Here is a 27,599-nt window from a genome sequence, read left to right as displayed (position 1 = left end):
ATGTGTACCTCCTCTATATATATATATATATATATATATATATATGTATATATATATATACACACATCTGCCCCCCACTGGCACTCTCTCCTCCAGTTATTCTCTGGTTCTATTTCTTGATTGTTTTCCCGGGGGTGGAATATTTTACCCCTTTGGCACAGTGTTTACCTTTCCCAGGCTGTGAGGTGGTTGTTATTCTTTTTCCTAATTGGTAGAGACCCCAAATGATTGACATTGGGGGTCACACTTGTGCCCACAGTTGCAAGCCCTCTGTTTTGCACCTTTTGGAATCAAGAGATTCCTTAGTTAGAAATTAACTGGGAAAACAGTGCCAAGTTACTGGGCTTGTTCTTGGTCACTCAAAAGGACGAGGTGGAGCCAGGCAGAGGTCAGAATCTGAAGCCAGGCTGCTCCAGGAGAAAAGGGTGTTCATTGCCCATACTGGGACATGTACCTGTGGTCACTCGGGTTCCAAAGCACACTCCATCCTCATGGGCTAAGCCAGCTCCCCGGGGGTCCAGATGGGAGCAGGAAAGGAGCTGAGAATGACTGAAGGTCAGAGCCAGAAGATAACTCAGACATCGTTGGACCAGACTCACTTTATGAATGAAGAAATCTGAATTCCCACGAAGGAAGGTCCCTTGGGAGGTGGATAACTTTGTGATTGAACAAACTAACTTTGGAGTCAGTCCATCTGACTCCATCAGTCCATCAGTCCATCAGTCCTCATCAGCCATTGCTGTGTGCCAGTAGGCTCATTTCTTTCCTTCCTGAGGTCATTTTCGTCATCTATAAAATGACAATACCCATCTCCTAGAGTTGTTACGGTGATTAAAGGAGATGATGTAAGTAAAGGCATGTAGCAATGATACCATCTGTGGAAGTCACTGCCAATGCTGCTTTGCTGGTGTACAGACACGGGGTAGAAAATGACAGAGCCTGGCTGGGTCCAACCCCGCGTCTCCTGACCTAATTCCATGTTGACGGAAATCCCATACTGAGAAAAATCAGATGTGTGTGAACTCAGGCTGCGCAGGAAATATGACAATGACCCACGGCACTTACTTTTTCAGGGCTTTCTTCTTCCACCTGGTTTAGTGGTTGGGTGACCATCGGCAGTGTCACATCCACCTCCTCAGGGGAATTTCATAGGTGTGAAATGACTGGGGCAAAGAGGTGGCACAGTTTTAAGAATTTTGATACCTCTTCCCAAAAAACACCCCAGAGAGATCTTTAAAAATTAGTTTACAATCCCACCACAGTACTCACCAACCCTGAGCACTAACTTTCATCTTTGTTGAAAAGTGAGAAATATCTCATTGTTATTTACTTTGGCAGTTCTTCGATGAAAAGGGACGTTATTATCTTTTCATTTGTTTACTATTATTCTTTTCTGAACTGGCTGTTTGTATCCTTTTCCTTTTTTTCCCCCCTATAAGAATATGTCTTTTTTCCCTCTCTTTTCTATATCTTAAGAAGAAAATAAAAGTCCTTAATATTCTTTTGCTCCATCCTGGATGGTGAATATCATTTCTGGTTGGTGCACATGAGGCTCTGTCAAAATCCGAGTTTGGGTGTCTCTAAAGGATTAAAGATGGAGCTCCAGGTGGCTCTTGGAGTTGCTTGAGCAGAGATCCTGGACAGGAACATGGGGAGTTTGGGCTGGAGAGTATTCATAAGTCTAATAACCACATTATTCTAGTTTCTGTATTTGATGCTTTTACACCTTGAGACTTTGCCGGCTCTGGAGGGACTACCCCACTGAAGGCAAACTAATGCCTAGAGATAGCAAGGAATAGCTCACGATGTATACCCTTGCCATCTCTAGGAATATCATATTCCAGAGAGCATGACTTTCATGTGCACAACTGCCAGTCCAGAGCCCATCCCCCAACCCCTCCTCTATCAGGCTCACACTCAGGGCCACATTTTCCCTGCCCTAATCATCCCAGGGCCAGGTACCAGATAACTAGGGACAACTCCCAAGTCCCAGAGGCTGCTGAAACTATTCAAACTAGCCAATCCTAAACCTGCTTACCTTGCCTCTTCTGTTCCTTCCTATGGAAACCACAATGAAGGCTACAGTTTCAAATTACAGCTAAAATTTCCCCTTGCTTTCTCTGCCTCCTGACCAACCCGGCACTTCCCTGTGTGCCCCACCCATGGCGTGGTGTGTACCCTACTCTTGGGATCTGTGAGTATAATAAACTGTCTTTTCGATGACAGTTATCTCCTCATCTGTTGGCCTTGCCATACCTGAATGGTAATCAAACCTACATTTTAAAACAATAATCATCAACCTCACTCAACACAGCTGGATCATCTTGTGATATTTCTCTAATTGGCTATTTTTCCACTCTTTCTTCTTCCTACCGTCTCCCCAGTCCCACACACTTAATGACATCGTGGCATACTTCATTGGAGTAACTAAGCCATGCCTCCTACATCTTCTCCATCTACCTGCCTCTGGACTCATCTCCCACAGCCCCTCTCCTGTCATGATGGAGACAATATCTTTCTGCAAAAGGCCTTTCTCTCCCTGTATGCTCTGATGACCTCCCAACAGAGGGTCATCACCTGTGCCACCTACCCATACTGTTTACCCCAATCTGAGCCCCTACTTCCTAAGGTCCCAGTTGCATCTGGGGAGCCTGCAGGTAGCACACCCGTTTTCTGGCTTGTGGCCAGTCAGGGACTCTGTTCCATGTGATTTAGTTCGAGCAGCCCCCGTGGACCCCTCCTTCTTAAAGCCACTGGCAGCCACATGGCTTTAAGACTGAAGCAGGTGAGCCTCGCATCGTGTCCTGAATACTAATACCTGCCCCTGTCGGGGCAACTGGTTCAGGTGAGTTCCAGGGCCCCAGGCTGTTCCCTGCTTGGTCTGGATGTAGACAGGCCAGGTTTGGGGGAAGAGAGACAGGGACACCGGCTCCGGAGACACAATCAGCCTTTGTGTTACATGACGGGTAGAGCGTGGAGAGGCCCAGATGGCTTGTGCAGACCTTGGTCCCTAAAATATTATGCCCTCCTTTTCCCAAGAGAAGGTTTATTATCACCTGACTGAAATGAATGTTACACACCAGCGGCATGAGTCTGAATGACTTCCTAACATGTCTACGTCCTAATCCCCAGAACCTGTGAATGTTACCTTACGTGGCAAAAAGGACTTTTGGGCATGATTAAGTTCAGTATCTTGAGATGAGGTTACCTGGGCAAGCCCAGTGCTATCTCAGTGGCACTTATGAGAGAGATGCAAGAAGAATTGGAGGAAGTAGGAGACGTGAGGATGGAAGCAAAAGGTCAGAGTTCTTTGAAGAAGGAACCATGAATGCAGGTGGCCACTAGAAGCTAGAAAAACAAGGTAGTACTGCGAGCCCTCACGGCTGTGGCTTTTTAAAAGATCACTTTAGCATCTTTAGGGAATATGGATTTTGTGTAACATGTGTGGGGCATGGAAGTGCAGAGTGGCAGTAGAGGGACCAATTAGAAGACTTCTGTGGCTGAGACTGGTGGGTGGAGATGGAGGGCAGTGGGGGGAGTCATGTGTTTAGGTAGAGTTACCTTTATGGTAATAAAAGGAAAGAGGGACCTTAAGGGTTGGCCCAGGATATGGCTGTTTAAGAGAGTGGGTCATTTTTGAGATGTGAAAGACTGGGGACAGATCTGGAGTTGAATCTCTTTCTTACTGTGCTAAAATGAAACGTAAAAAAGTCAATCCACCTCTTTGAAAGCGTCAGCCACCCTCTGGGGACCCCAACCTGATGGTGGCAGTGTGTGCATAGTGGTTAAATGCATCGTCTGTGGAGTGAAATTGCCTAGGATCATATTTCAAGGGCTTGCTAGCTGTGTGATCCTGCCTGGTTGCTTAACGTGTCTTTGCCTCGGTTTCCTCATCTGTAAAATGGGGATGATGAAACCTAGCTCCCAGTGAGGTTGTGAGAACTAAGCAAATGCCCACCGTGCTGTAAACACTCATTAAATGTTGCTCTTATGGCTTCCCTTGCAGCCCTATGTGAATTCCAGGCCAAGCAACTCTTCTAAGGCAGCACCAGCCAGGAAAAAGAGGTAATGAATAAAACAGGGCCAAAGACATTCAGGGGCTTTTATTATCCAGCCTCCACCCACCTACCACAATTATATATAATTTTATTTGGAGTAGATCCACTCAGAAAATGATGCCAGGACCTGGAAAATGGGCACGCTCTCTCCCGGTTTTGGAGAGGCTACAGTTCTTCCTTCACTCTTGGCTTCTTCTCCTGTCCTGGAGGTCCCTCTGGCTCAGCTACCTTTTCCTCCTCCTCAGCCATTTCTTTCTGCCCAGCTGGCCCTTCCAGCTTGGTCAAGTTCTCCAGCTCAGGCAACTTCTGTTCTGGTAGCTCTTTCTCCGTAAAAGGTACCTCCTTTTCCTCAACTAATACCTCCTTTTGTGTCACTTCACTTTGCTCAACAGACAGTAGCTATTCAAGAAAAGAAGAGTGGGAGGGACAGAGGGAAGAAGGTGGGAAAAGAAACAAGAGGTGAGCATTATACGATAATTATTGTAATTGCCAAGCTGCCTTTCTCTGCTCTGTGCCCACAGTGGCGGCTGTCCCAGGCCTGGCTACTGAGATCCATTCCCGGACATTTGCTAGGACTAAAGAGTAGGTACTTTCTTTCCAAGCTGAGAGGGTGTTAGCTGAGAACTGTGGAGCAGTCATTGCCCCTCTGTGCGGAAATGCCTACTTGGGAATGAAGCCAACACAGAGGAAAACAGAGATGGGGAGACAGAAAACAACTTTGAGCTTCAGGATCCACCCACATCTGACGTTCTCCCAGTTACAGGGGATAAATTCCCATTGCTGCTTACGCCAAAGAGTACTGCGGTTTCTGACATCTGCAACTGAAAGGGTCCTAACTGATACAGATGACACCTTCCAGCAGATGGCCTCACTGAGGCATGAACAGAATTAGGAGAGAGTGGAGATTGTAGAATGATGCCGGAGGGCAAGAGCCCATCAAGGCATGAGGTTACCCAGTCAGGAACAGGGGACCCAGGGAAGCAGCCTTAGGAGCTGTGTGAGACTTCAGAGCGTTTGCCCTTCTCAGTGTTTCTCAACTCCACCTTTCTGGTAGTAGGTGTCCTTGAAATAAAGTCATCCAGACTGGATTCATCCTCCATTCTCTCCAAAGTACACAAGATTATGGAAATCTTAGTACCCTCTTTCCTAGTCCATTGAGTTCCTGATGGTTCTGTGTGGGACACAATAATCTAGGGTACTGCTGTTTCACCTTACCTCATCTTCGTCCTCTGTCTGGATCTCGATTTGACTTTCCAGGAAGTCAGAAAAGCCCTTCAGGGTATGTTCGCCCTTATATAGTACAGCCTAGGAAGAAAATGGAGCAGGGTTGAAATGGTAGCCCCTTCTTGCAAAATACTCAGGGATTGCTGCACAGGGAAATCCAGACTCAAATTCCTAACAACCTAAGTGCAGTAAGCAAGTTCCTTAACTGCTCTGAGCCTCCATTACCGTGGTTCTAACATAAGCGTAACGAAACGTCCTCCATCATAGGGCTGCGATGTAGTGGTTCAGAGCAAGAATTTTAGAGCCACGTTATTGGGGCTCAACCCCTGGCTTCATCACTTAGCAGTGTAGTCTGGTGGCTTAACCTCTCTAGGACTCAGTTTCCTTAACTGTAATATGAACATAATAACAGTCCCTACCTCATGGTGCTGTTATAAGGATTTAATGAGTTACTATACGAAAAGCCCTTAAAACAATGCCCGACTCATAGTCTGCACTATATATATTTGCTATTATTCTTATTATTACTAAAGAATGAGAATAGTTATTTTACGAAGTGTCTGGCCTATGTTCTTGCTTAGCCATCACTAGCTTCCTTTCCTCTTGCAGTCTTTAAGAAGATTAGGAAACTGCTTACTGCCCTCTGGCTGTCCAAACTCCTTTTCAGATAATTGACGATCTGTGCCAGGTCCACCCTTTCAATCGAGGCACGTACATCTTTTGCACCAGGAGGATGACATCTCTCACCTTTCTGTGGCCGGCCTTCTGCCTATGCCCTTGTTCATGTTATACTTCCTACCTATACTTCACACCCTTCTGATTTAAATCCCCACCGTTCTTCAAAGTCTCATGGCTGCATGAAGACTTGCAGCCACATCTGTCCTCCAGTATCTGCCCTCTCCAATTCCGGTTGCATTTGGAGATGAGCCCATATCCTGACTTCTCCTCCACACTCAGTCATACTCTTCTTAGGAGCGGGGACTTTGGCTTGTGATTCTTTGATAGACATTCTTCCCCACATGCCAAAGTGGCACGAAGAATGTGTTGCCTGAACACTGGTGATGTTCGATGACTCTAATACCAAAGTGTAGAATACTTAATTGTCTCTATTACGCATCCTTTCTTCTTCTGATAGCACTCCACCCCCAATACTCACACGGTGACTCCCCCGACCTTATTCCATATAGTCTGAATCAGGCTCAGCCCTAATACCAGAGGGAACCACTTGACCTAGGCCTGACCATCAAAACACCCACATCGCCTTGACCACAATGACTGGGTCAGGGGGGGACCCAATCAGACTGAGTCTTGGGACTTTTGTGAAAGCTAATGGAAAACACTCTCTAACTTGACTATGAGAAGATAGTATAAGGGCTGGAGCTGAGAATGAAGCTGATTTGGTAAAAGGCAGAGCTGGAGACAGGGAGAGACTGAGTCCGTGACAATAATGTAACATTTCCAGTTATGTGACTCCCAAGAGCCCCTCACTTGTTGAGAGTCAGTGGGGAAGAGCCTGAAGATGGGGTACTGGTCCAGGTGCGTCAGCTGAATGTCATTTGCTGTGATGTCGATCTTGGCGATGGTGACTGTGGAGTGGTTTTGATACTTTCTACCCAGCTCTTCCAACACTGGGAACAGCGCTCTGCACTTTTGGGACCAGGGTGCGTCTGGAAGAGAAGGGCCGTCACTCAAGCTCACACTAATAAAGACCCTGAAAGCCACACTCCCACGTAGACACGGTCTCTGTGTTCCACTAATGGTCTGTTGCCATGCAAACTGCAGCCCCCTTCTCTTCTAATAGTATGTTAGGTCACTTTACATTTCAACCATAGTACCCAATCATCATGAACTAAATTAGAAAAAACATAATAACCTAGCCCCCTTCCATTCGGACACTAAAACTTTTTACATGTTGGGACATTTTCTACTGTTCTCTGAAAATCTTCCTTTCCACTCCAGCTGAAGAGGAAAACCAAGAAAAATATTTATGATAGATGATTCCTCATGTTCTGCCAGAAAGTGTGTGTGTGTGTGTGTGTGTGTGTGTGAGATAGCATGAGAGTTTTCCAACAGAGGTTAAGCTTACAGCTCAAGGTCATTTAGTTAATTAAGCAGAGGAAGTGGGGTTTGCAGACAGGTTGTTTTGAGCTGTGTCCATGGTATCACACTGCCTTTCAGTTCCGTGGAGGAGAACGCACCCAGGAAGTGAACATGAGGTTGTGACAAGTACAACTACCCCCGGGAAGGGGACACTGGACTTCCCCCTTGAGCTCTTGTGTGTGGCCCAGTCACGGGGACCTATGGAGAAAAATCTGGGACCAGCTCCAACGTGGAAGGGAAATAACCTTGCCTGTTTGTTCCATTAAAATCTCTGGCTCTGTGGGAGGAGTGGTGTCAAAGGCCCTGGTTATTACATTTGGATGCTCAGCCCTCCATTTACAAACCAAGTACTTCTGTGACCATCTGCTCTCCCAGCTGAACCCCCAAATCTCCCTTGGAGCCCAATGGGCCCTAGGTTGGAACACGAGGGGGCCTAATGGCGGCGGTCCCAGGGAGCCAATCTGACAGCCCTGCTTCCAAGAAAATGAAGCTACTTTTGCTTTTTACCAGAACTAAGTGGGTATTCTCATGACTCCCAGTGTCAGTGAGTACAGAAAGTCCTCCCTAGCCTCTCACTTAAAGGCAGCAGATCATGGTTATTCAGCCATGCAGACTTTAAACACCTGGCTCTGTGGATGAGCAGCCATTTTAATGAGATTTTGAAAGGCCTTCATGATGTAATCCAGCCCTTGTTTCACCCTCCAGGCAATGATGGCATCCGAACTGGATTTGAACTTTTTGCCTTGCAATTTACTTGCTATGTGACCTGGGGTAAGGTAATTAACTTCTCTGAGGCTTGGTTCCCTGATCTGTATCATGGGGAAATCCACTGGACCTTCCTAAGAGGCTTGTTTAGAAGAGGAAATGAGAGCAGGTGTATAAACTGCAAACTCATAAGTGCACAATAAGTGGTAACTCCTCCTGTTAAGTAAAAGAGATGTCTGAAGTCACTGCATTACCACCCTTCTCTGTGTCTCAGGGTGGAAGAGAAGGTCCCTGGCTTTGGCTCTCACATGCAAATCAGAAACAGTGAGGGAAGGGCAGTAGTTCCTGGCTGAGCACTGGAAATAATTATAACAACAGGAAAAATAATAGCAATAATACCTGTCCTTTATCAAATGCTTACAAGATGCCAGACACTGTTGCAAGTCTTTTACGTGCATGATGTGGGTCTTCAGTTTGGCTGCACCAACTCAGGTATGTTAAGTATGGGCCATCTGAGAAGTTACTTAACTTACACTGGTCACTGGTACAGCAGTTACTAGAGTAGGCACTGGATTCAGACTGACTAGGTTCCAATCCCTTACTTAATTAAGTTCACATACTAGCTGCCTGACTCTAGTAATGTTTCTTTACTTCCCTGGGACTCTGTTTACTCATCTGTAAGGTGGCAGCAATAAAGTAGCCACTTTCAAAAGTAAGCTGTGAGGGTTAAATGAGATACACAGGCCTGGTTTATCTAGCATTCAATCAGCCATCAGCATTACTGTTGTTACAAATAGTAGCAGGCCTGATTATGAGAAGGTATTCCACACATTCCAAGAATTCGATTTGGGGGGAGAGTTGCTTTGTAGCTGATAGCAGCTTTTTTTTTTTTAACATCTTTATTGGAGTATAATTGCTTTACAATGGTGTGTTAGTTTCTGCTTTATAACACAGTTAATCAGCTATACATACACATATATCCCCATATCTCCTCCCTCTTGGGACTCCCTCCCACCCTCCCTATCCCAGCACTCTAGGGGGATCCAAAGCACTGAGCTGATCTCCCTGTGCTACGTGGCTGCTTCCCATGGAATTAAAAGAAAAAAAAAAAAAAAATGGTTCTGAAGAACCTAGGGGCAGGACAGGAGTAAAGACACTGATAGCATCTTGATCCAAACTCTTTGGATGTCTGAAGACCATTCTTGGCATGGTGCTTTGATAGATTTTGGAGATTCTGGTACCCAAGAATTCAGGAGCTACACTGAAAAGTAATGTTGAAGGCACTGCCTTCAATGGCCTCTGCAGAGATACTTACAGAACATCACAAATACATCCCTTTCCTTGTCAAAGACAATGACGTTGAAGTTCTTCCCAACAAGCTGCTTAACCGGCCCCCGGTCCCAATATTTTGGAATTTCTTCACTGGATTGATGTTTCTAGAAAGCAAATTTGAGAGATTTTAACGGTCTCCAGAAAGGGATTGGCATTTGGGGCTCCCCACCCTGACTGGAAACAATGGAAGACTTTCTCCTGTTCTTACAACAGCCTTGGGAAAGAGTTGGAAATGCTGAGATAGATCATGAGCTAGATGTGCAGCCTAGATTGTCCGGGGCACTGGAATCAGAGGGCTGATCAGGTGGCAGGGCTCCAAACCGGGGTGGATTCTAGCATTTCAAATACATGATTGTTCGAATTCTTAGATGAGAGTGCGTTTCACATCATTAGCATCTAAACTAGTTTGTGTCCCTTCTCCCAAAAATATAGCCACCCCCAGCTACCCCAAGAATCAAACTAAGATCATTTTATGTGACCTATAAAATATTTATCACACTTTGTTTCTTGACACCTTCTCCAAGCCCATCACCATTCTTCCCTTGCTTGCTTTCTTCAGCCATGCTGGTTTGTTCACCCAAAGGGCTAGCCTTCCACCCACTTCCTCATATCCACACTCCCTTCTCTATCAGATTTATCTCTAACTCAGATTTATCTTTCAGAATGATCTCAGAGGAGGACTTCCCTGACTCTACCCCAGACAAGGTCAGGCCCTGCTTTCATAAATTCTCATAATACTTGGTACTTTTCCTGCATCACTTATTTATCATTTATATTTATTTTTCTGGTTATTTGATTAATGTATCACTATCTCAATGAATGGAAAGTCACAAGGGACTTTTTCTTCCCCCATCATTAAGTACAATTGAGTACCGGCACATCATGAGACCTCAGTCAATGTTCTGTGAATGAATGAAAGAAGGAACCCAGCTCTTGCTTCTCTTTGAAGAAAGTGGTGAAAATCTCAGAACATATATATTTCTCTGCAATCATTATTTTCTGAATATCTCTTGAATTCACACCCTCATCTCTGTCTGCACTGCTGCCACCCTTGGCCAGGTAGCTTGCATCCCTCGTCTAGGTCACTGTGATAGCCTCCTACTGTTCTCTCTGCATTTCCTCCCAACCCTCACACCTTTATTCTCCTACAAGCGGATTCTACCTTCACCAGACAAATCTGACTTCCCACTGCTCTTAGGGTACCAAATCCTTAATATGCTTACAAGTCCTCGCTGTCTGGCCTTTGCCCAGCTCACCAGCCTTGTCTCCCACTATAGCTTCCCTCATCCCCACCCCAATCTCTGGAAAGGACCTGAAAATTCTTTGTGAGGGAGCATAAAAAGTGTGGGGACTGGACATGAGAGATGGGGAATGGAGAATTAGAAATGGGCCAGATCAGGCACATGACGTATTATACGTCATGCGAAGGGTGCTCATCTTCATTCCAAGAACACAAGAGGATGTGCTGGCCCTTGAGAGGAAGAAAGACACCTCCTGAGAGATACCCAGAGGGAGAGAAAGAGGACAGCAGAGCTCCAGGGAGGTTTGTAGATGTGGTGATAGAAAATGAGGGGCTCCTGTCTGAAGCCTTCTGTTTTCTTAATGATATAGGATTAGAGTACTCAGTTCAGACTGCAAGTAGGAATGGGGTTGGAGGAGAAACAGACTCCGAGATTCAGAGAATGAACACACTAAGAGAAATTTATACAGAAATGTCAGGGCATTTCTAAGAGCCCGCAGGATATTTGGTTTGTGATTCCAGGAAGCCAGCCTGCCTCGCGGTGAGGTCCTTTTTCTCCAGCATTGGTGTGGAAGCAGTAGGGAAGTTAAGTTTGGGTTCAACAGGAGTGGTGATTTTGCCTGGTAAATACTACAGGGTGTAGAGGAGGTGGAAGGGATCGAAGAGTTAAGGGAATCATCATCAGAGCAGTGAACCGTGGAATCCAAGTTCATGGAGGAGGGCAATAAAGGGATGGTAAAACAGGATCAGGAGATTGGAGGCCATGAAAAGGGTTAGGGATTGTAGCAATGTGGCTACTAGAGAAAGGAACTAAGAGGATGGGAAGTGTGAAATCAGGCTTGCAGAGGGGCTGCCACCTCTAGAGTATGGCCATAGGAGCAGGTGGCTGAGAGGGCATGGACACACCATTACCGGAGAAGAGACCAGGGCTTTCGATATTGACATCTCTGTAAATGAGGGCAGAGTAGGGGTCGAGGGCAGGTCTGGGACGAGGAGCTTAAGTCCTCAGAGAGCGAAAGGGAAGTGATCAGAACAGCAACAGGAATCAGGGGCAGGTGGCCTAAAGTCCAAAGGCGTGGAATCCAAAGAATCTGGACTTTCTGAAGGCAGAGGAGGAGAAATGGTTTGGAAGTGGCATGGAGGACACCAGCCTTACCAACTGGCCTGTGATAATGTTGTCCGTTAGACAAAAACCAGCTTTCATCTGAGAAGGCTGAGGGGGAAGCAGTGTCTGTGGGGGGGATGGACAGAAGGTAGTGGGAGCCCTCCAAGGTAAGGTGACCATACATTCTGGTTTGCCTGGAGAGTCCCAATTTATTCCTGCCATTTCAGAACACTTTTTAATGTTGCTTCCATTGCTCTTCAAAGTGTCCCCATTTGGAAAATAAATAATATGGTCACCTAACTCAGAAGGACATAACTCAGCAGGATGGTTGAGGATATAGCAAGAGCTAAATAAACAGCAGGTGGTTATGTTATGGGGCTACATAGTGTTATGTAGCCATCCTTTTGCAGCCTCTCCTCCCTGGTCCCTAAAGCCTTTGAGGTCAAATCCTGATTGCTTCATATATGCCACCCCATCTTCTCCCCCAAGCAAGCATCTACCCTGGGGCCAAGTAAATCTTTCACATTAGAGTCTGAAAGAAGGATAAGAACCTACTTTCAGAGGATGCCAGCCCTGGGAGTGCCTGCATTTCATTTGGAGATTCCTACAAAGAAAATGCCTTTACTTTAAGAATAAAGAATTAACGGTGGAATTATAAGGTCAGGACAGATCAAAAGTTAAATTGATTTGAGGTGGGGAGATGGGGGTATTTCCTCACAAGAACCATGAGGTTGACCTTTATTCTGCCTCCCCATTCAGATGACTAAAGCCATCAGAATTACAGAAAAAGAATTATTTTGAGGCTCTGGATAAACCTTGTCCAAGGATGAGCTTACCTTGGCCTTCCTATTCAGGAAGCTCTGGCCGAATTTCTTGAGGTTTTCATAGGTTATTTCCTCGAAAGGCATTTTGTACCTTGCATCAGAGCTTAAGTTTAGGATTTGGACACATGGGATATCAGCCTCTGCGATCCGGAAGTACTCCAAGACACGTCCATTTCTGGGCTCGTCTGCATCCACAAGGATGAAAAGGATCTGCCAAACCAAACGAAACCTGTGTCTCTCTGGATCGGAGGCATGAAAAAGGTAACGACCCCCATCCTTGTGCAGGACACCATTCACACAACCGCAGGAAGTCAGGAGGTCCTGAGCTTTCATCCCAGTTCCTTGGGCAAAACAGTAACTTCCCCTCTCTGTGCCTCAGTTGCATTTTCTGTAAAGTGGTGATTATAATAGTACCCACATTATAGGGTTGCTGTGAGAATGAAACAGGACGCTGTGTATAAAAGGCTTAGTTCAGCGACTGGGAGGTATAAAATGCTCAGAACATTTCACCTCATTATTATTCTTCTATCTAGGAAACCCACGACCTCATTCAATCATGCATTCAACACCTATTTGTGGAGTGGTTACTAGGCATTTTGCTAAGCGCTGGGGATACAAGGCAGACAAAATCCATGCCCTCATGGAACTCACGTTCTAGTGGAGAAGACCGGCAACAAATGAGCAAAGAAATTAGTCAATCAGATAGCAATGAGTGAGTGCCAACCAGATGATGGAACAGGGCACCGTGAGAGAGTGGCTGTACAGATGGGGTGAGATAGAGGCTCAGTATTAGGTAGGAAGGCCAGGAGGAGTATCTGAGGAGGTGACATTTGAGCTGCGACCTGGGTGATGAGTAACAAGTCAGGGGAACGTTTATTTAGGCAGTGGAAACTGCCACTGGAAAGGCCTGGGTGTGGGGATGGGGGACACATAGAACGTTATAGAACAGAGAGGCAAGGCCAGTGTGGCTGCAGTGCCAGAGAGAGTCACGGAAGATAGTGAGAGATGAGCTCAGAGCTCCAGTAAGGAGCCAGGCGTTAATCTGAATGAGACAGGAGGTCACTGAGGATAAAAGCCAGAGTGTGACGTGGTGATAATTTTTAAAAGACCACTCTGGTTGTAGAGAAGAAACAGCATGGAAGAAGGAGACCAGTCAGAGTCTCCTGCAGACCCTGGATTTGGATACTCTCAGGTCATTCATCTATCAAAATATTAAGAGCCCTACTATGTGCCAGACACTCTTCCAGGTGCTAGGGAGATCGTGAAAAACAAAGCAGACGTATTAAAACCAACCATGTATACTTTCAATAAACATTTGTTAGAGGTGAACAAGATAAGACATGGGGGTATGACCTGTTGGAATAATACTCATCCAACTGTTTATCTTTGGCACGAAAGTGGAGCACGATCAATAAATGGCATTCTAGAAGTTCGCTAACTGGGGTAAAGGCAATCTACAACCTAAACCTATGATATATGCCAAAATAAGTTCCACCTAGATTAAAGAGTTAAATTAAAAAAAAAATCTAGAAGAATTATGGCTAAGCATTGACTATTATAATAGAAATAGCGTGGAAGCCATCAGATTGTATTCAATTTAATTACATCAAAATTCATAAAGTTTAAAATTGAATAAACCCGGAAACGTATTTACAAGAGGTGTTTCTGTAATGAGAATAACCTTCCTGGAGAAAAATGAGGTGGGATGTAGCAGACGTTAAATATGCTCATGCCTAGTGGCTTTATTCTGTATTTATTTGGGGTTTCAAAGTTTTTAACTGTTTTGCTTAAATTTCAGAATAATTTTCTTCAAGAGAAAGAGAACCTACCATTACCTTACTTCTTATAAAAATAAAGAGAAAAGTGAAGTAAATAGCCCCCAGAGTCCAGATGGTGCTAACTCTATAAATATAGGTATAATATTTAGGAAAAACTGATGTTTTTTTTTTAAGATTTTTTTTTTGATGTGGACCATTTTAAAAGTCTTTATTGAATTTGTTACAATATTGCTTCTGTTTTATGTTTTGGTTTTTTGGCCCAGAGGCATGTGGGATCTTAGCTCCCCGACCAGAGATCAAACCCGCACCCGCTGCACTGGAAGGCAAAGTGTTAACCACTGGACCACCAGGGAAGCCCCCTGAAGTGTTTTTAATGATAATAATAACAAAAAAAAATAAGCACTGTTTATTGTACATTTGCTCATTGCTTTACATATAGCACTTCTAATTCTTGCTATAACTCCCCATTTTACACGGGAGGTGACTGAGACTGAGAGGTCAAACTCATCTAAGACAAAATCACTTGTAAGAGGAAGAGAATTTGAACCCAGGTCTGTTGACGCTGAAGCCTGAACTTCAGCAACTGCTTGTCGGTGCTGCTTCACACCTTCAGGCTTTTCACACTCCTTGACCTCAGGCAGGAGTGGTCTTTCCTTCCCCTCACCTCCAAGCCAAATGCTAGCCACACTGCAGTCACCCACTCTTAGTGGAGCATGGTCCATTGAAAAAGCAGCCAGACCAGTCATGTTCCCATAGTAGACTTCTCAAAAAGATGAGGGAAGAAGGAGCAAAGGTTTGGTGAGAAAGAGACACTGGGCAGGAAGAAGAATGCAAATCAGGAGATTGGTATGCAAATGAATACACCAATCCTCCCTGGATTAATTTATAATCGGTAAGGCAGATGGATCGCATTAGGGTCTACAGGTCTTGCATTCCTAAATAAAGAGCCCCAAGGAGCAGTGGCAACTTCCGCAAACCTTGTTTTGGAATTGCTTCGGTGCCAACTTATAATGCTGCATTATCACGCGAAATGACTTGGAGCTTTTGGAGACGAAGAGCAGCATGTGATTCAGGATGTGCAATTCATAAATCAGATCCTTATTCTGAAATTAAAAGGAAAACAGGTCATTCCCTGCATACAGCTGCCCCAGCTACCCTTCGCCCGGGACCCTTTGCTCACTGACCTCAGTGTTGTATTCAATAACAAAATCTGTGAGGTGCTCTTTTATGAGTTGATTGAGGATATGTTCGTTGGTATTGTCATCGATAAGCTCCTGGCGGTTCACGATTTTTCCCTTGGACAAACGAAGGAAACCATTAGAGGGCAGTAGCATCCATGATGTGGGCACATAATAAATGTAACAGCACAATTTTCCCCTTGGATAAAAGGAAAACACCATGGTAACAGGTGTAATACATAATCTAGATACTTAATAAATATGGATGGCTGGGCAGATTAGCCTGAGGGTGGAATACGGGTATGTGGAAGCCATGAAATTCTCCAGCCTACAGACACAGGGAGGATACTTGACGGACAGCGCCAGCGGCCTTGCTCTGAAATCCATCAACGTATTAGTGCTGTTGCTGAGCAGTTTCTCACACGCTGCTCCTAACCGGTGAATTTGTCAGGGATACTAAGGCAAGCCCATTTCTGGGAGATACAGGGCTTCTCTTATAGGGGACTTTGATGAACTTTCTTAGAAGTACGCTGCAGTCAAGGACTCTTCCATCCCACCTTCCTTCCTTCCAAAGGGTCAGATCTATGGGTACATCATGGTCTGATAAGTTTCCCCCAGCTCCCTCTCTATTTTCCTTCAAAGGCCTTTCCCCTAATCTTTTGCATGATTAATCCTGCCTGATGACTGCTTCTCAGAAGGACCTGGATTAGCACAGGAAATGACATAATTCTCTGTAGCCCAGGATCAAAGTCTGTGGGGGAAGGAGAAAGAAGCAGCTATCTCCTTATTTCTCTCTCCTCCATCTCCTTCTCTTCATCTATGCCAATCCCACCCTCTAGTCCAAACCTAATCCTTGGACTCCTGCAAAAGTCTCCTAATGGTCTTCCAATTTCTCCCGCTGCTTCCCTTCCATCTATCTCCCACACTTCAGCCAGCGTAATGTTGTTAAAATGCAACTCTTGCTTAAACACTTCATAGGCCCTGTTGTCCCCTGGATAAAGCCTATACTCTTTCCTGGCCATAACAATAGTTTAATAATCCTAATTAGACTTATGGAGAGCTCACGTTGTACCAGCCACAGTTCTAAATATGTTATATGTATTAACTCATTTAATCTTCATAACATCTCATTGTGCTATATACTATTATTTTGCCCATTTCACAGTTGAGGAAATTGAGGCACAGAGAAGTGAAGTGACTTGCCCAGGGTTGCTAAGGTAGTAAGAGGTAAAGCCAAGATTCCAAGCCAGGCAATCTGACTCTAGTGCCCATGTTCTTAGCCATTAACAGAGACCAAATCTCTCCTAAATGCATTTCCGAGTTTGCTATTTGGTTTTTGATTTTGTGATTGGGTTTATTCTACAGAATTTAAAATTTTTTGTATGATCCAAATTTATCAGTATTTCTTTTCATACTTTCTGGGGTTTCTGTCATGCTTTATAAAGGGGCTTTCCCCCTCCCTCCAAGGTTAGAAAGCAGACTCTTCCATGGCATCTTCTGGTCTTTCCACAGTTTTATTGTTATGTTTTTAAATCAGGGATCAATCTGGAATTTAATTTGGTGGAAGGAGTGATATATAGATTTAGCTTTAGTTTTCTTTTTTCAAATGGCTACCCAATGCTAGTCGTTGAATAACATGACTAGCATATTAGCATATATTTCCCTACTGGTCTAAAATATCATCTTTATCATATACTGAATTTCCATATGCATTTGGATCTATTTCTGGACTCTATGTTCATTCAAAGCACAAATCAGCTTATTTTATTCTCCAACTTAGAATCTTTCAATGACTTCCATGGGCCTAAGTAAAACACAATGGCTCACAGTCTTTTCTATGAGAAGACTTCTCTCTGAGAGTCAACCAGCATCTGGATATCACTCCACCTACTTCCTGTGTGGCCTTAGGCAAGTAACCTAACCTCTCTGAGCCATGTCTATAAGCAATGTGGTTATTGTAAGGATTTAGCTTTGCGTGGGGAGGGAGTAATGCATGTTCCAGGAACCAGACCACAGTGTCTAGAGTAACACCGTTCAATAGAGTTTTCTGTGATGATGGAAATGCTCTGTAAATTAATGCTATTGAATACAGTAGCCACAATCCACCCGCTAATAGCTAGCTTGATTGAAGAACTAAAATTCTAATTTAATTTTAATGTAAACAGTCACATGTGAGTAGTGGTTGCCATATTGGACAGCTCAGATCTAGATCCCAGAGGGAAAGAGGAGGAAGGTTTGTAATAGAGGTTAGACTGTGGGAGGCTTCGTGGGCCTCATCAGGGACTTATCTTTATCCTAAAAATTATAGGAATCAGTTAAAGGGCTTTCAGTTGGAAGGAGGAAAGCGACCATCAGATTTTAATTTCGGAAAGATTTTTCTTTAGAGGACAAGATAAAATGTGGTGGACCAGTTGGATGTATGTTGTATTAGGCTATGGAATATGAATGGTCACTTGATCTAGGATGGTAGCAGTAGAAAGAAATGGATAGATTCACAGGATATTTTGGATTTAGAAATCAATGGGATTGGGCTGATGGATTGGTTTTGAGGGAGGTGTTAGAATGATACCTAGGTGTTCTGGCTTTGCTTACAGAGGAGCTGGGAGAGATGGTGACACCATTCATTAAGAGAGAAAAACACTAGAAGAGGATCTGGAGGGGAGATTATGACTTTAGGCATGGCCATGTTGAGACATCTAGTGATGGATATAAAGGTCTGGAGATTAGAGAAGTCTGGCTGGAGGTGGAGATTTGTACGTCATGGGTGATGGGGAAAGGGAGATGGACCAGAGGAAAACTCGAGGCAGAAGACTGAGCCTTAATTAATGTCATTTACTGGTTAAGGAAAGGAGGAACTCCCAATGGAAAATGGCTAGAAAGGCCAGAGAGACAACAGGAGACTCTGATTTCCCAGAAACTGACTAGTCCAATGCCCCTTAGTTCACAAGTGCAGAACCAGAATTTATACCCAAAGCCCATACATACACACATAGTTCATTATTTTGAACTAGAGCCCCCTCACTAGCAATAAGACCAAAGTCCTACCTTTTTGAACACCAGAACACTGTCAAGGGTGACGTGGAAACGTCCAATGGCATTTCTAATCAAAATCACTCCAAACGTTAGTTCTGGGAAGTCTTTGATCACATCATAGAACAACTCTGCTACTTCTTCCTCTAAATCCTGTTTGGGGAGAGATGTCTGATGAGGCTTTGGTAGGAAGCAAAATGCTTGGATTTTTTAAGGACAGGGTGAAAATAGTGACTAATTCATCTCTTCACCTTTCCAAGTTCTGTGGTTTTGCTGGGCCACCTAAATCCACTTTCATGGATGGTTCATACCCAGAATACTTCTATGGCTATGACTAAGCCCAAAATAGGCAAATCCACAGAGATGAATGGAGAGAATTGATAAACTTGACCTTTCCCAAGCATTAGAGTGAAGGCTGTTCTAACACAGGTGTTAAGACTTTTTAACATTTATTCCTTAATTGCTTTCAGAAGAGGCCATTGATTTGACCACATGTGGTACCAAATATGAACTTGATATCATGATATGGTTGTAGTTTCAGCCTTCTTCTTTAGCTTGAAAGAAAATTGGGGCCAAAAACGATGTCAAAATGTAGGATGGGAGAGAAAAAGGTACAAACTCTCCCCTTGTATAAATATAATCCCAAAGTTCTGACTTCTACTCAGAGAAGGGGAGGAGTCATCAAAGTTATAGGAAATGAGTTAAGATGTATAAGAAACTCATTCTCCAAAAGCAAGAGCAATTTGCAAATCATTTATCATTCAGTGATATTCTAAATGAACCCCAAAAAAGATCAGTTATACTATCAAAACCACTTCAATATATGTCAATCTCCTCTCCTCTCTTCCCATTACTGTCCACCTTTGTAGTTAGCTTCTCTTACCATTTCAGCTTCCATTTCTTCTTTATTTTTTATCCTGCAGTTCCCCCAAGAAAACCAGTTCATTGAAAAAGGAAGAATGGGCATGGAATTAACCTAAATGGGAGACCTCTCCTCACCCTACCCACCCTCTCAGACACAGGACTCCCCATCAGTTGAGAAGCCACCTCCCACCTCTTGAATGCAGTACCTGGAAGAAGCCGATGATGACCAAGGGCCTAGAATTCACAAACTCTGCTATCTCACTGGTGTCAGAGAACAAAAATGCTTTCTGGCTAATTTGTCTTCTCAACCAAACAACCAAGGCAGTAGATTCAACCACTCCTGGAGAGAGACATACAATTAAATGGATCCCACAGAAGTTTCCTCTTGAACTGGAGCAAGTCCTGTCTTCCCCAAGTTAAATGAGTAGAAACCTCTCGTCTTGGATTCCCACCCCTTGAAGTCCAAGGTCAGTTTCTCCTCCCCTCCCCACCTGAGCCCCAAAACGTGAACATTAACAAGCAGCTAAACTTGACTGAGCACTTACCAAGGACCGGGCACTGGGCTGAGCATTTTGCATGTCTTACATCCCCACAGTAACCCTATGGGATACATATTCTCCCAATCTTGCAGATGAGGAAATTGAGGTTCAACTTTGCCATTGGCCACTCTGCTAGTGAAACTGGGAATCAAACCTGGGAGGAAGCATGCCCAGCCGTGTTTTCTTATTCACCCTTCAAAGTGACAGGAAGATGGATTTATTTTTTTAAAACATAAAGTTTTAAAATGTAAATAAAAAGGCCAGCTAGCTCTGCACCCTTGGGAGAATTCCATTATCTCCTTGTGTCTCCAGTTCCTTAGCTGAGACCTAGATGTCCACTGAGGTCATATACCCTGACTTCCATTTCTCAGCTATCATATGGGAAGTGCCAAGCACACAAAAGGCATCTAAAATCGGGACACATCTACCATATCTGGGGAGACATAATGGTGTGCCAGAATGTACTCAAGGCTACAAATGGACTTGTGTTTGCTAGGATCATCAGTTTCATATGGTGGCAGGTAATGTAAAATATTATTTTCTGTCAAGGCCTGCTATAGAAAGGATCATTTAAAATGAGTTTATGAGCTAAAGCAATGTTTGTTGTGAGTAGCTTTGGACAACATATTGGGTTGGCCAAAAAGGCCAATACAAAGGCCTTTATTCTTCACTCCTTCACTCGTTCATTCGTTTGATAAATATGCATTGGGTGACTATTACGTTACTGAATGCTGTGCTTGGTCCTGGGGATAAAATGGTGAGCAGAAACAAGACTATGCAGCTCTCATTCTGTTGAGGAGGACAACTATCAAATAACTGCACAAACAAGGGTAAAATCACACCCAAAGTAAGTATTCAAAAGCAAAGTTCTATGAACCTATATAAAAGATACACGACCTAGACTGTGAAGTCAAGGAGAGCTTCCTGGAGGAAATCACTTATGAGCTGAAAACTGAAGGACACATAGGAGTTAACAGGAAGCAACTGGAAAAGGAAAGGCGGAGAAAACAGCCTGTGCAAAGGCCCTGTGGCAGGACAAATTGCTGCCTGGGGCTTGAGGAATGCACACTGAGTTGCTAAATCGACTGGAAAGGACACTATTTTCAGTGTTTGCTTACTTTTCCTAAGAACATTAGGCCTTTTAAAAATTTATGATGCAGTATGTTTACATGCATAAAGGTATACAAATTATAATGTATAGTTTGATGAATTTTCATAAGATGAACACACATGTATAAATATCACCCAGATAAAGAAATAGAACGTTATCAGCCCCTCGGAAATCTCCACGGTGCCCCCTCCCAGCCACTACCCAACCCTCACCTAGAGGTAACCATTATCCTAACTTCTAACCTGCTCTTGAACTTTATATTGAGTCATGCAGTATGTGTTTAGGATCGGGCTTCACTATACGTGTGAGATTCCTCCATGTTGCACCTGTAGATTCGTTCCCACTGCTGTGTAGCATTCCATTGTGTGAACATTCCACAACTTATTTACCCATTCCCTGTTAATGGGCATTTGGTTTGTTTATAGTTCGGGGCTATTAAGAATTAATTCTTGCGCATGTCTCTAGGGGCACATTGCATGCACTTCTGTTGGGTACATGCCCAGGAGAAGAATTTCTGGTCATGGGGACGCTGTGTCCAGCTTTAGTAGATACAGATTAGACCATTTAAAAAGCCACAGTGAATCAGGCCTCTAAAAGTTCATAAGAGGACCATGTGGTGGTCTCAAGGGACAGAGGGGGCAGGGGAGGCTTCATGCCACCCTCAGACCATGGCTCTCCACCCACTGCAGTCAATCCCTCCTCCTGGACACCAGCCCCAAGGCTGAGTTTCTATTTTCACAGTCGTCCAAGCCATCTTTTAGGAAGAAGGAGGCACATATCATGAAAACAAACTCTTTCTCTTACAGGCTTTGCCTGAAAAAGTTATGTCTTAAGTGACCTGAAAGGAATTGGCTTAGAAATTCTGAAAATACCAAAAAAAGGTGAATAAAACCCTTCCAAATGGGTTTGAATTTCAGGTCCTCAGAACCACTGCTCTGATTTCCCTTTGTGCTACTCTCTCCCTCTGTCCACACTCCAGCCATATCCTTATCATCCAGCACACTGGGCTTGGCATCCACCAGTCCCTCTGCCTGGGCTGTCCTTTCCTCTCAGCTCTCAAGGACATGTCACCCTGCTTATTTAATTCTCAATTTGGTCTTTTCTTACTCTCCCCTCAATCATTCTCTATTTTATGACCTGTTGTATTTTCTTCATTGAGTCTGTTTCTGAAGCTATGATTTTTTCCTAACTTTCTCAGTAGCTCCTGAGGGGGAACAGAATATGCCACCTCAAATTCTACTACTTTGGCATATTATTTTGAATTAAAGTTACTTGAGAAATAGCCTGTGCAAGAAGGATGTTTGACCCTCCTTTATCCCTTCGAAAGCAGGAAATAAATCTCCCATGTAGAGGTACCCTCCCTATACCAGGACGGTAGCCTACATCCTTATCACCAGACATAGGGATTTAAGGTCAAGAAGGTTATATTAAAAAACCTTGTTACTTCCTCACTAATTTGCTACCCCAAGCCCAAACACCTTTGCCTTGTCAATTCTTCACAACTTTATTGTTTCTTTGTCTAAAAGGTATAAAAGCTGCCTGTTCTGGTCACTTTTTTGAGCCTCATATCTTTGGGATTCCTGTACATATGAAATTAAATTTGTTTTTCTTCTTTTACTCTTTCTTATGTCAATTTAATTATTGGACCAGCCAAAGAACTTAGAAGGGAAGAAAGGAAACATTTTCCTCCCCTACATCCTGTAGTGCCTGGCTCACAGTTCGTGCTCAGGAAATAATTATGGGATGAATGGATGAGGTGAATGAATCATTAGATAACTCGGTTTGAGGGAACTTGATCTTGGACCCTCTTCTCTGGGATGGATGAGCTCCGTTTGCCCTTCTGGGCCCCATAGGACCGAGATAGCTCTGAACTTGGCAAACAGCTTGTTTCTGAGTTCCTGCCAATTGGGCACTGTCCCCACTAGGCAGGTCCCTCTCCTGGTGCTCGGCTCTGAGCCTGAGGACACAGCGACAACCGAGGTATGTATGCCGTGTCGATGATTGACTGGGGCCAGAGCTCCGTTGCATATTTCCAGGCACAAGCTGTGAATGCAGCATTAATTGAAGGCCTGGAGGCAGCCTGAGTCCCCCTCCCTCCAGGGAGATGGCCAAGGTCAAGTCTCCCACCATCAGTCCTTGGAGACCAAAGGAGAACCTGGACTTGAAACAACAACGACTAAACCCCACCTGCCTCTGAGGGAAGTTTTCGTAAAAGTCACAGTGCAAGAGGCCAGTAAAGTACCGCCGCTCCCTTAGCTCAGGGAAGCCCTGTCAAGTGGCAGAACTGGCATTAGTCATTCTTTTCAGGAAGTGAGAAATAGAGGCTGCTTCAAGTTCTCACAGCTAGCGCTCATCCTAAACTCTGGGCTCTGGCTCCATCCCGGCATCCCACTGCCTCTTTCCATGGTTGGGGGTAATACTGAGGAAGAAGGAGATGGTCAAGCCCAGTACAAATATGGGCTGGCTTCTTAATTGTGGGGCCCTTGCAATTCCACCCCGTTCAAACTCAACATATGCATTAAAAACCTAAGTGTTCCAGGCACTAGACTAGGGTCAGGAAACTAATAGTTTGAGGATGATAATAACCACATCTGCCGCTTACTTAGAGGACAGCACGGTGTACAGCAGGGATCAGTCAACTGTAGCCCATGGACCAAATCTGATCTGCCAACTAATTTTATAAATAAAGTTTTATACGAACACAGCCTTGCCCATTTGTTTGTGTATGGCTCCTTTCTCACGGCATCAGCAGAGTTAAATAGTTTCAACAGAGATTGGTTTGTCAGGCCTAAAATATTTACTTTCTGGTCTTTTAGAGAAAATATTTGTGGATCCCACTGCTACTTAGCTGGGGAGCCTTGAGAGTTATTCCACTCTCTGCACCTCAGTTTCCCCATCTGTAAAAGCACCTCCTATACTGTGTTATGACATCTGAGAAGGGACTAGAACAGTGCCTGGAACACAGTAAATGCTTCAGACATGTGCAGACTCATTCTTTCTTCCTAGGAACCCTTGGAGGTAGATGCCTTTACCATCCCTACTTTACAGATGAGAAAATCAGAATTCAACAGGAGGAAGTGATTGTTCCTCAGGTATGTAGTGAGGATTTGAAGCCGAGGTGTCCACCAGCTCTGGCAGCCTTTTAGAAGACCCCAGGAAATGAGGTGAGATTGGCCTCTGCCCTGTGCTGTCAGTTGAGTAGACAGTGAGGAAGAGATACAATTCTGTGAGATGAGATCTTTGAGGGGGAAGCACAGGTGCTGTGGGACCACAGAAACGGTGCAGGCACCCCGACCCAGGCAGTCAGGGGAGACTTCCTGGAGGAGGTGATAGTGAAGCTTCGTGAACGGCAGAGGAGGTTCCAGGCCTGGCTCCCAGCACAAAGGGAGCTCAGACAGTCTGGAAGTCGCTATGCTGTCACCTTGTTACCTCTAAGTGGAGTTGGACCTCACCTGTCCTTCAGAAGGCGAAGGCACCCCAGAGCCTGAGCCACTCCATGAGGAGATATGGACTTTGACAAAGTAACTTGGGGCTTCTGGTTTCTTCACAGCCCTCCCCCAAACCAACACATCACAAAGGGCTCCTCGCTTAAGGTCAGTGGCTGGCCATTGAGGGTTGTCACTCGGTGCATAGGAAGCAGCAGTTTTTGTCCCTTCTCTCACTCCTGCCCACTCTCCCCATCTCTTTCTCTTCCCCTTGCACACACCAGACTCATACAAACCAGCTGGGAGCCTCAAGGCTCCAAGTCTTTTATGCAACCTGCCCTGAGGCTGGCTCTTCAGCAAGTCTGGCCTGTGTGTCTCACACCCGCTTTGTGTCCATTCTGAGAACTGCAAGGCATCCTGCAGCTCCTGCACACGGTGGCCCTCTCCCCCCCGTCCCTTTGGTTCTTGTAACAACTCTCAAACAGGCTTATTGCAAACCTGCTAAACGCCAGGCCCTGAAAAATACAAACTCAGTGTCCTGAGATTCAATCATTCAACACACACAATGGGAACATTCTACTAACATAGTAAGGGCTGTGCTGGGCACTTCTGTGTTCATCAGTCTTATTCCCTCCATCCATCTATCCATCCACTGTGCATACGTTTATGCAACCATATATCTAACACTCTTTAAACTTAGGACCTGCTATGTGTCACACTGAAGCACAAAATTCTTCAAATTTCCACAACATCAGGATATGACACACGGTAGGTTCTAAATAAAAGGGTGTAGAATAAGTAGACGAATGAGTTAACTAAATGGAGGATGATAGAAGTGGAAGGGTTTGGTAGTCACTCTGTCTCAAACCCGTCTTGTTCTAGCAACTCCTAGTCTCCGTTTCGAGAAACCAGTTCTTCCTCGGCCTGGGACCCTGTCAAAATCATTCTAAAGTGGAAGAGTGCGGTGGGAGTGGGGAGATAGGTGAGTGGGGAACTCACTCTCTGGTCTCTATAGTTTATAAACCATGTGCATCCCTATCCCACCTCATGGTGCCTCCAGAGCCCACCAGCTGAGATGCAAGCTGTGGTGGAGGCGGCTACATGTCCACCGAAATCTTTTATTTCCTTATAGACATAGAGCAGGGCCATATTTCCCAGCCTTTCTGTTGGGTGGAGCGATATTCGCCATCTCCAAGCCTGGGCCACGGACACCACTGGTGGCGCCCCTTTGCCTCTCGGCACCAATAGCTGGCCAGATACAGAGGGAAGGGCAGGAAGCTCGGGGGTCCTAGGGGAGGACAACGTCACAGGCTGGAAGGGACCTGGGTCCTTGAAAGACTGTGGGGAACAGAGTCCCCTCATCTCCACCCTCTGGCTGCTAACTGGGTTCCGTGCAAGCAAGAAATAAACTTGTAATTCTGCTAAGCCACTGAAATGCAGATGTTTGTGTTTCCATAGTTAGCGTTACCTTGATTGACACAGAAGTACCATTACCTTTGCAGCTGATGGGCTCCGATCTATTGCCCTCAAAAAACAGCTTCAACTCTGGGGCCTTCTTGACATCAAACTCCTTCCGAAGTTCCTTCTCAACCGTGATGTCCACTTTGCCAAAGCCAATCCCGTTCTTGCCTTTGCCCATGATCTCCACGGCTTTGCCCAGCTCCTCAGCTAAGTTCCTGGATTGCTCTGAGGATGGGTTGTCTGAAAGAGGCAGTATGAAGACAGAACTCACTAGAGCTTTTCCTGCATCCCTGTCTCCCAAGGAGGAGGTTTTGTCTGGCCTGCTTAGCTCCGGGGCTTTTCTGGTGCCCCACTGCTAGTGGGTAGATTCAGAAATGTGACAAGATGTGAGACACACGGTTCAGGAAATTGTTCAGTTTGGGAGACACACATCAGGTTTCTTTGGGTTCGGTAACACTGGAAACAATACAACCTTGGGCAACTTAATCTCCTGAAGCTCCAATTTCCTCATAGATAAAGTGGGGAAATAGTGACTACCTTGTGAAGTTGTCAAAAGATTTATTTTACAATCAGTTGCATTGTGCTTATTACTTTCTAAGAATTTTACATGGATTAAGCCATTTAATCCTCCTAGTACCCTATGGGATAGGTACTGCTATTATTATCTCAGTGTTATAGATGAGGAAACTGTTACACAATTGAAATGACACCTACTTGCCCAAGGCCCCATGGCAGCAGGAGGTATAGCAGGATGGGACCCACTCGCTCTGGCTCCGGAGTGCTTGCTCTCTGACCTCCACTGGGCATGTCCAACCCTTAGCACAATGCCTAGAACTTGGTCAGTACGTAATGCATTCTTACTAGCACCATTATGATTGTAAAATTTCTATCAGAAATTATAGTGAGGGGGAGAGAAAGAGAGAGAGAGGGAGGGAATGAGGGAGGGAGGGAGGGAGAAGAGGGGAGACAGAGATGGGGGAGAGGGAGAGAGAGGGGCAGAGAGAGAGAGAGAGAGAGAGAGAGAGAGAGAGAGAGAGCCATCTAGTGGAAATTCCTGGACCTAACAGGCCAATTTGGGCCCCTCCAGTTGCCCTGTATCTGCATGTAATGGAAAGAAGGCCAGATGTGGGAAGGGTAAGGATGGAGGGAGGTTATGATGATCTCCTACGCACTCAGCCCATCCCCTTGGTCTGGGGTGTTGAAGAGACCTGACACTATCATTGCTGGGCAGTGGGGTGGCATTTGGAGTGAGGAGCCCTTTTCTGGAAAGAGCCTCAGGGACCTGACATGTGATCCCAGCAGCAGGAGAGGTCTTCCTGGCCTAAATGGGGGGGGGGGGGGTGCGGTGCTAAAAGGCAGGCAGTTTTGCCTCCCTTCCTCCTGAGAGGAGAATGAAACTGCAGGCCCCTCGCTGGTCCCTCACCGACTGGCGTCTGCAGCAGGTGGGCCGAGCCAGGGCAGGGGGTCATTAATTCCCTTTCAAGCCAGAACAGTTTATCTTTTTCAAACTCCCTTGTCCATCTGGAGCATTTGGAAAAAGTGCAAATCACTTCCAATGCTGTGGGCAAGTTCCAAGTCCAACAGAGAGGGCTTTTGTAAAGCAAAACCCAGAAGGCTAGGCCTGG

General features: G+C 45.0%; 1 protein-coding gene and 1 long non-coding RNA gene across 5 annotated transcripts in view; one reads left to right on the top strand and one right to left on the bottom strand.

Annotated features, from left to right (window-relative positions):
• The window catches only part of LOC112399281 (uncharacterized), a 19,992-nt gene extending 355 nt beyond the window's left edge, over positions 1-19,637 (top strand). Inside the window, exons 2-4 of the long non-coding RNA XR_003003197.1 lie at positions 4,007-4,065; positions 10,082-10,124; positions 19,498-19,637. This is a non-coding gene — a long non-coding RNA (uncharacterized LOC112399281). The remainder of the gene's footprint in view (positions 1-4,006; positions 4,066-10,081; positions 10,125-19,497) is intronic.
• The window catches only part of PDILT (protein disulfide isomerase like, testis expressed), a 42,628-nt gene continuing 19,117 nt past the window's right edge, over positions 4,089-27,599 (bottom strand). For all 4 annotated transcript variants that reach the window (XM_024744359.1, XM_024744360.1, XM_024744357.1 and 1 more), the window contains 10 exons: positions 26,008-26,214; positions 19,645-19,778; positions 18,590-18,727; positions 15,551-15,661; positions 15,344-15,469; positions 12,601-12,798; positions 9,403-9,523; positions 6,771-6,949; positions 5,274-5,363; positions 4,089-4,457 (listed from right to left, as the gene is read on the bottom strand). In XM_024744359.1, the coding sequence (XP_024600127.1) occupies positions 4,224-4,457; positions 5,274-5,363; positions 6,771-6,949; positions 9,403-9,523; positions 12,601-12,798; positions 15,344-15,469; positions 15,551-15,661; positions 18,590-18,727; positions 19,645-19,778; positions 26,008-26,214 (1,538 nt within the window). In that variant the 3' untranslated portion in view covers positions 4,089-4,223. The remainder of the gene's footprint in view (positions 4,458-5,273; positions 5,364-6,770; positions 6,950-9,402; positions 9,524-12,600; positions 12,799-15,343; positions 15,470-15,550; positions 15,662-18,589; positions 18,728-19,644; positions 19,779-26,007; positions 26,215-27,599) is intronic.

This window comes from Neophocaena asiaeorientalis, unplaced genomic scaffold, assembly GCF_003031525.2.
Source record: "Neophocaena asiaeorientalis asiaeorientalis breed wild unplaced genomic scaffold, Neophocaena_asiaeorientalis_V1.1 scaffold91, whole genome shotgun sequence".
Classification (NCBI taxonomy): domain Eukaryota; kingdom Metazoa; phylum Chordata; class Mammalia; order Artiodactyla; family Phocoenidae; genus Neophocaena; species Neophocaena asiaeorientalis.
Note: the sequence above shows the minus strand (reverse complement) of the source record. Positions and strands in the feature narration are given on the sequence as shown.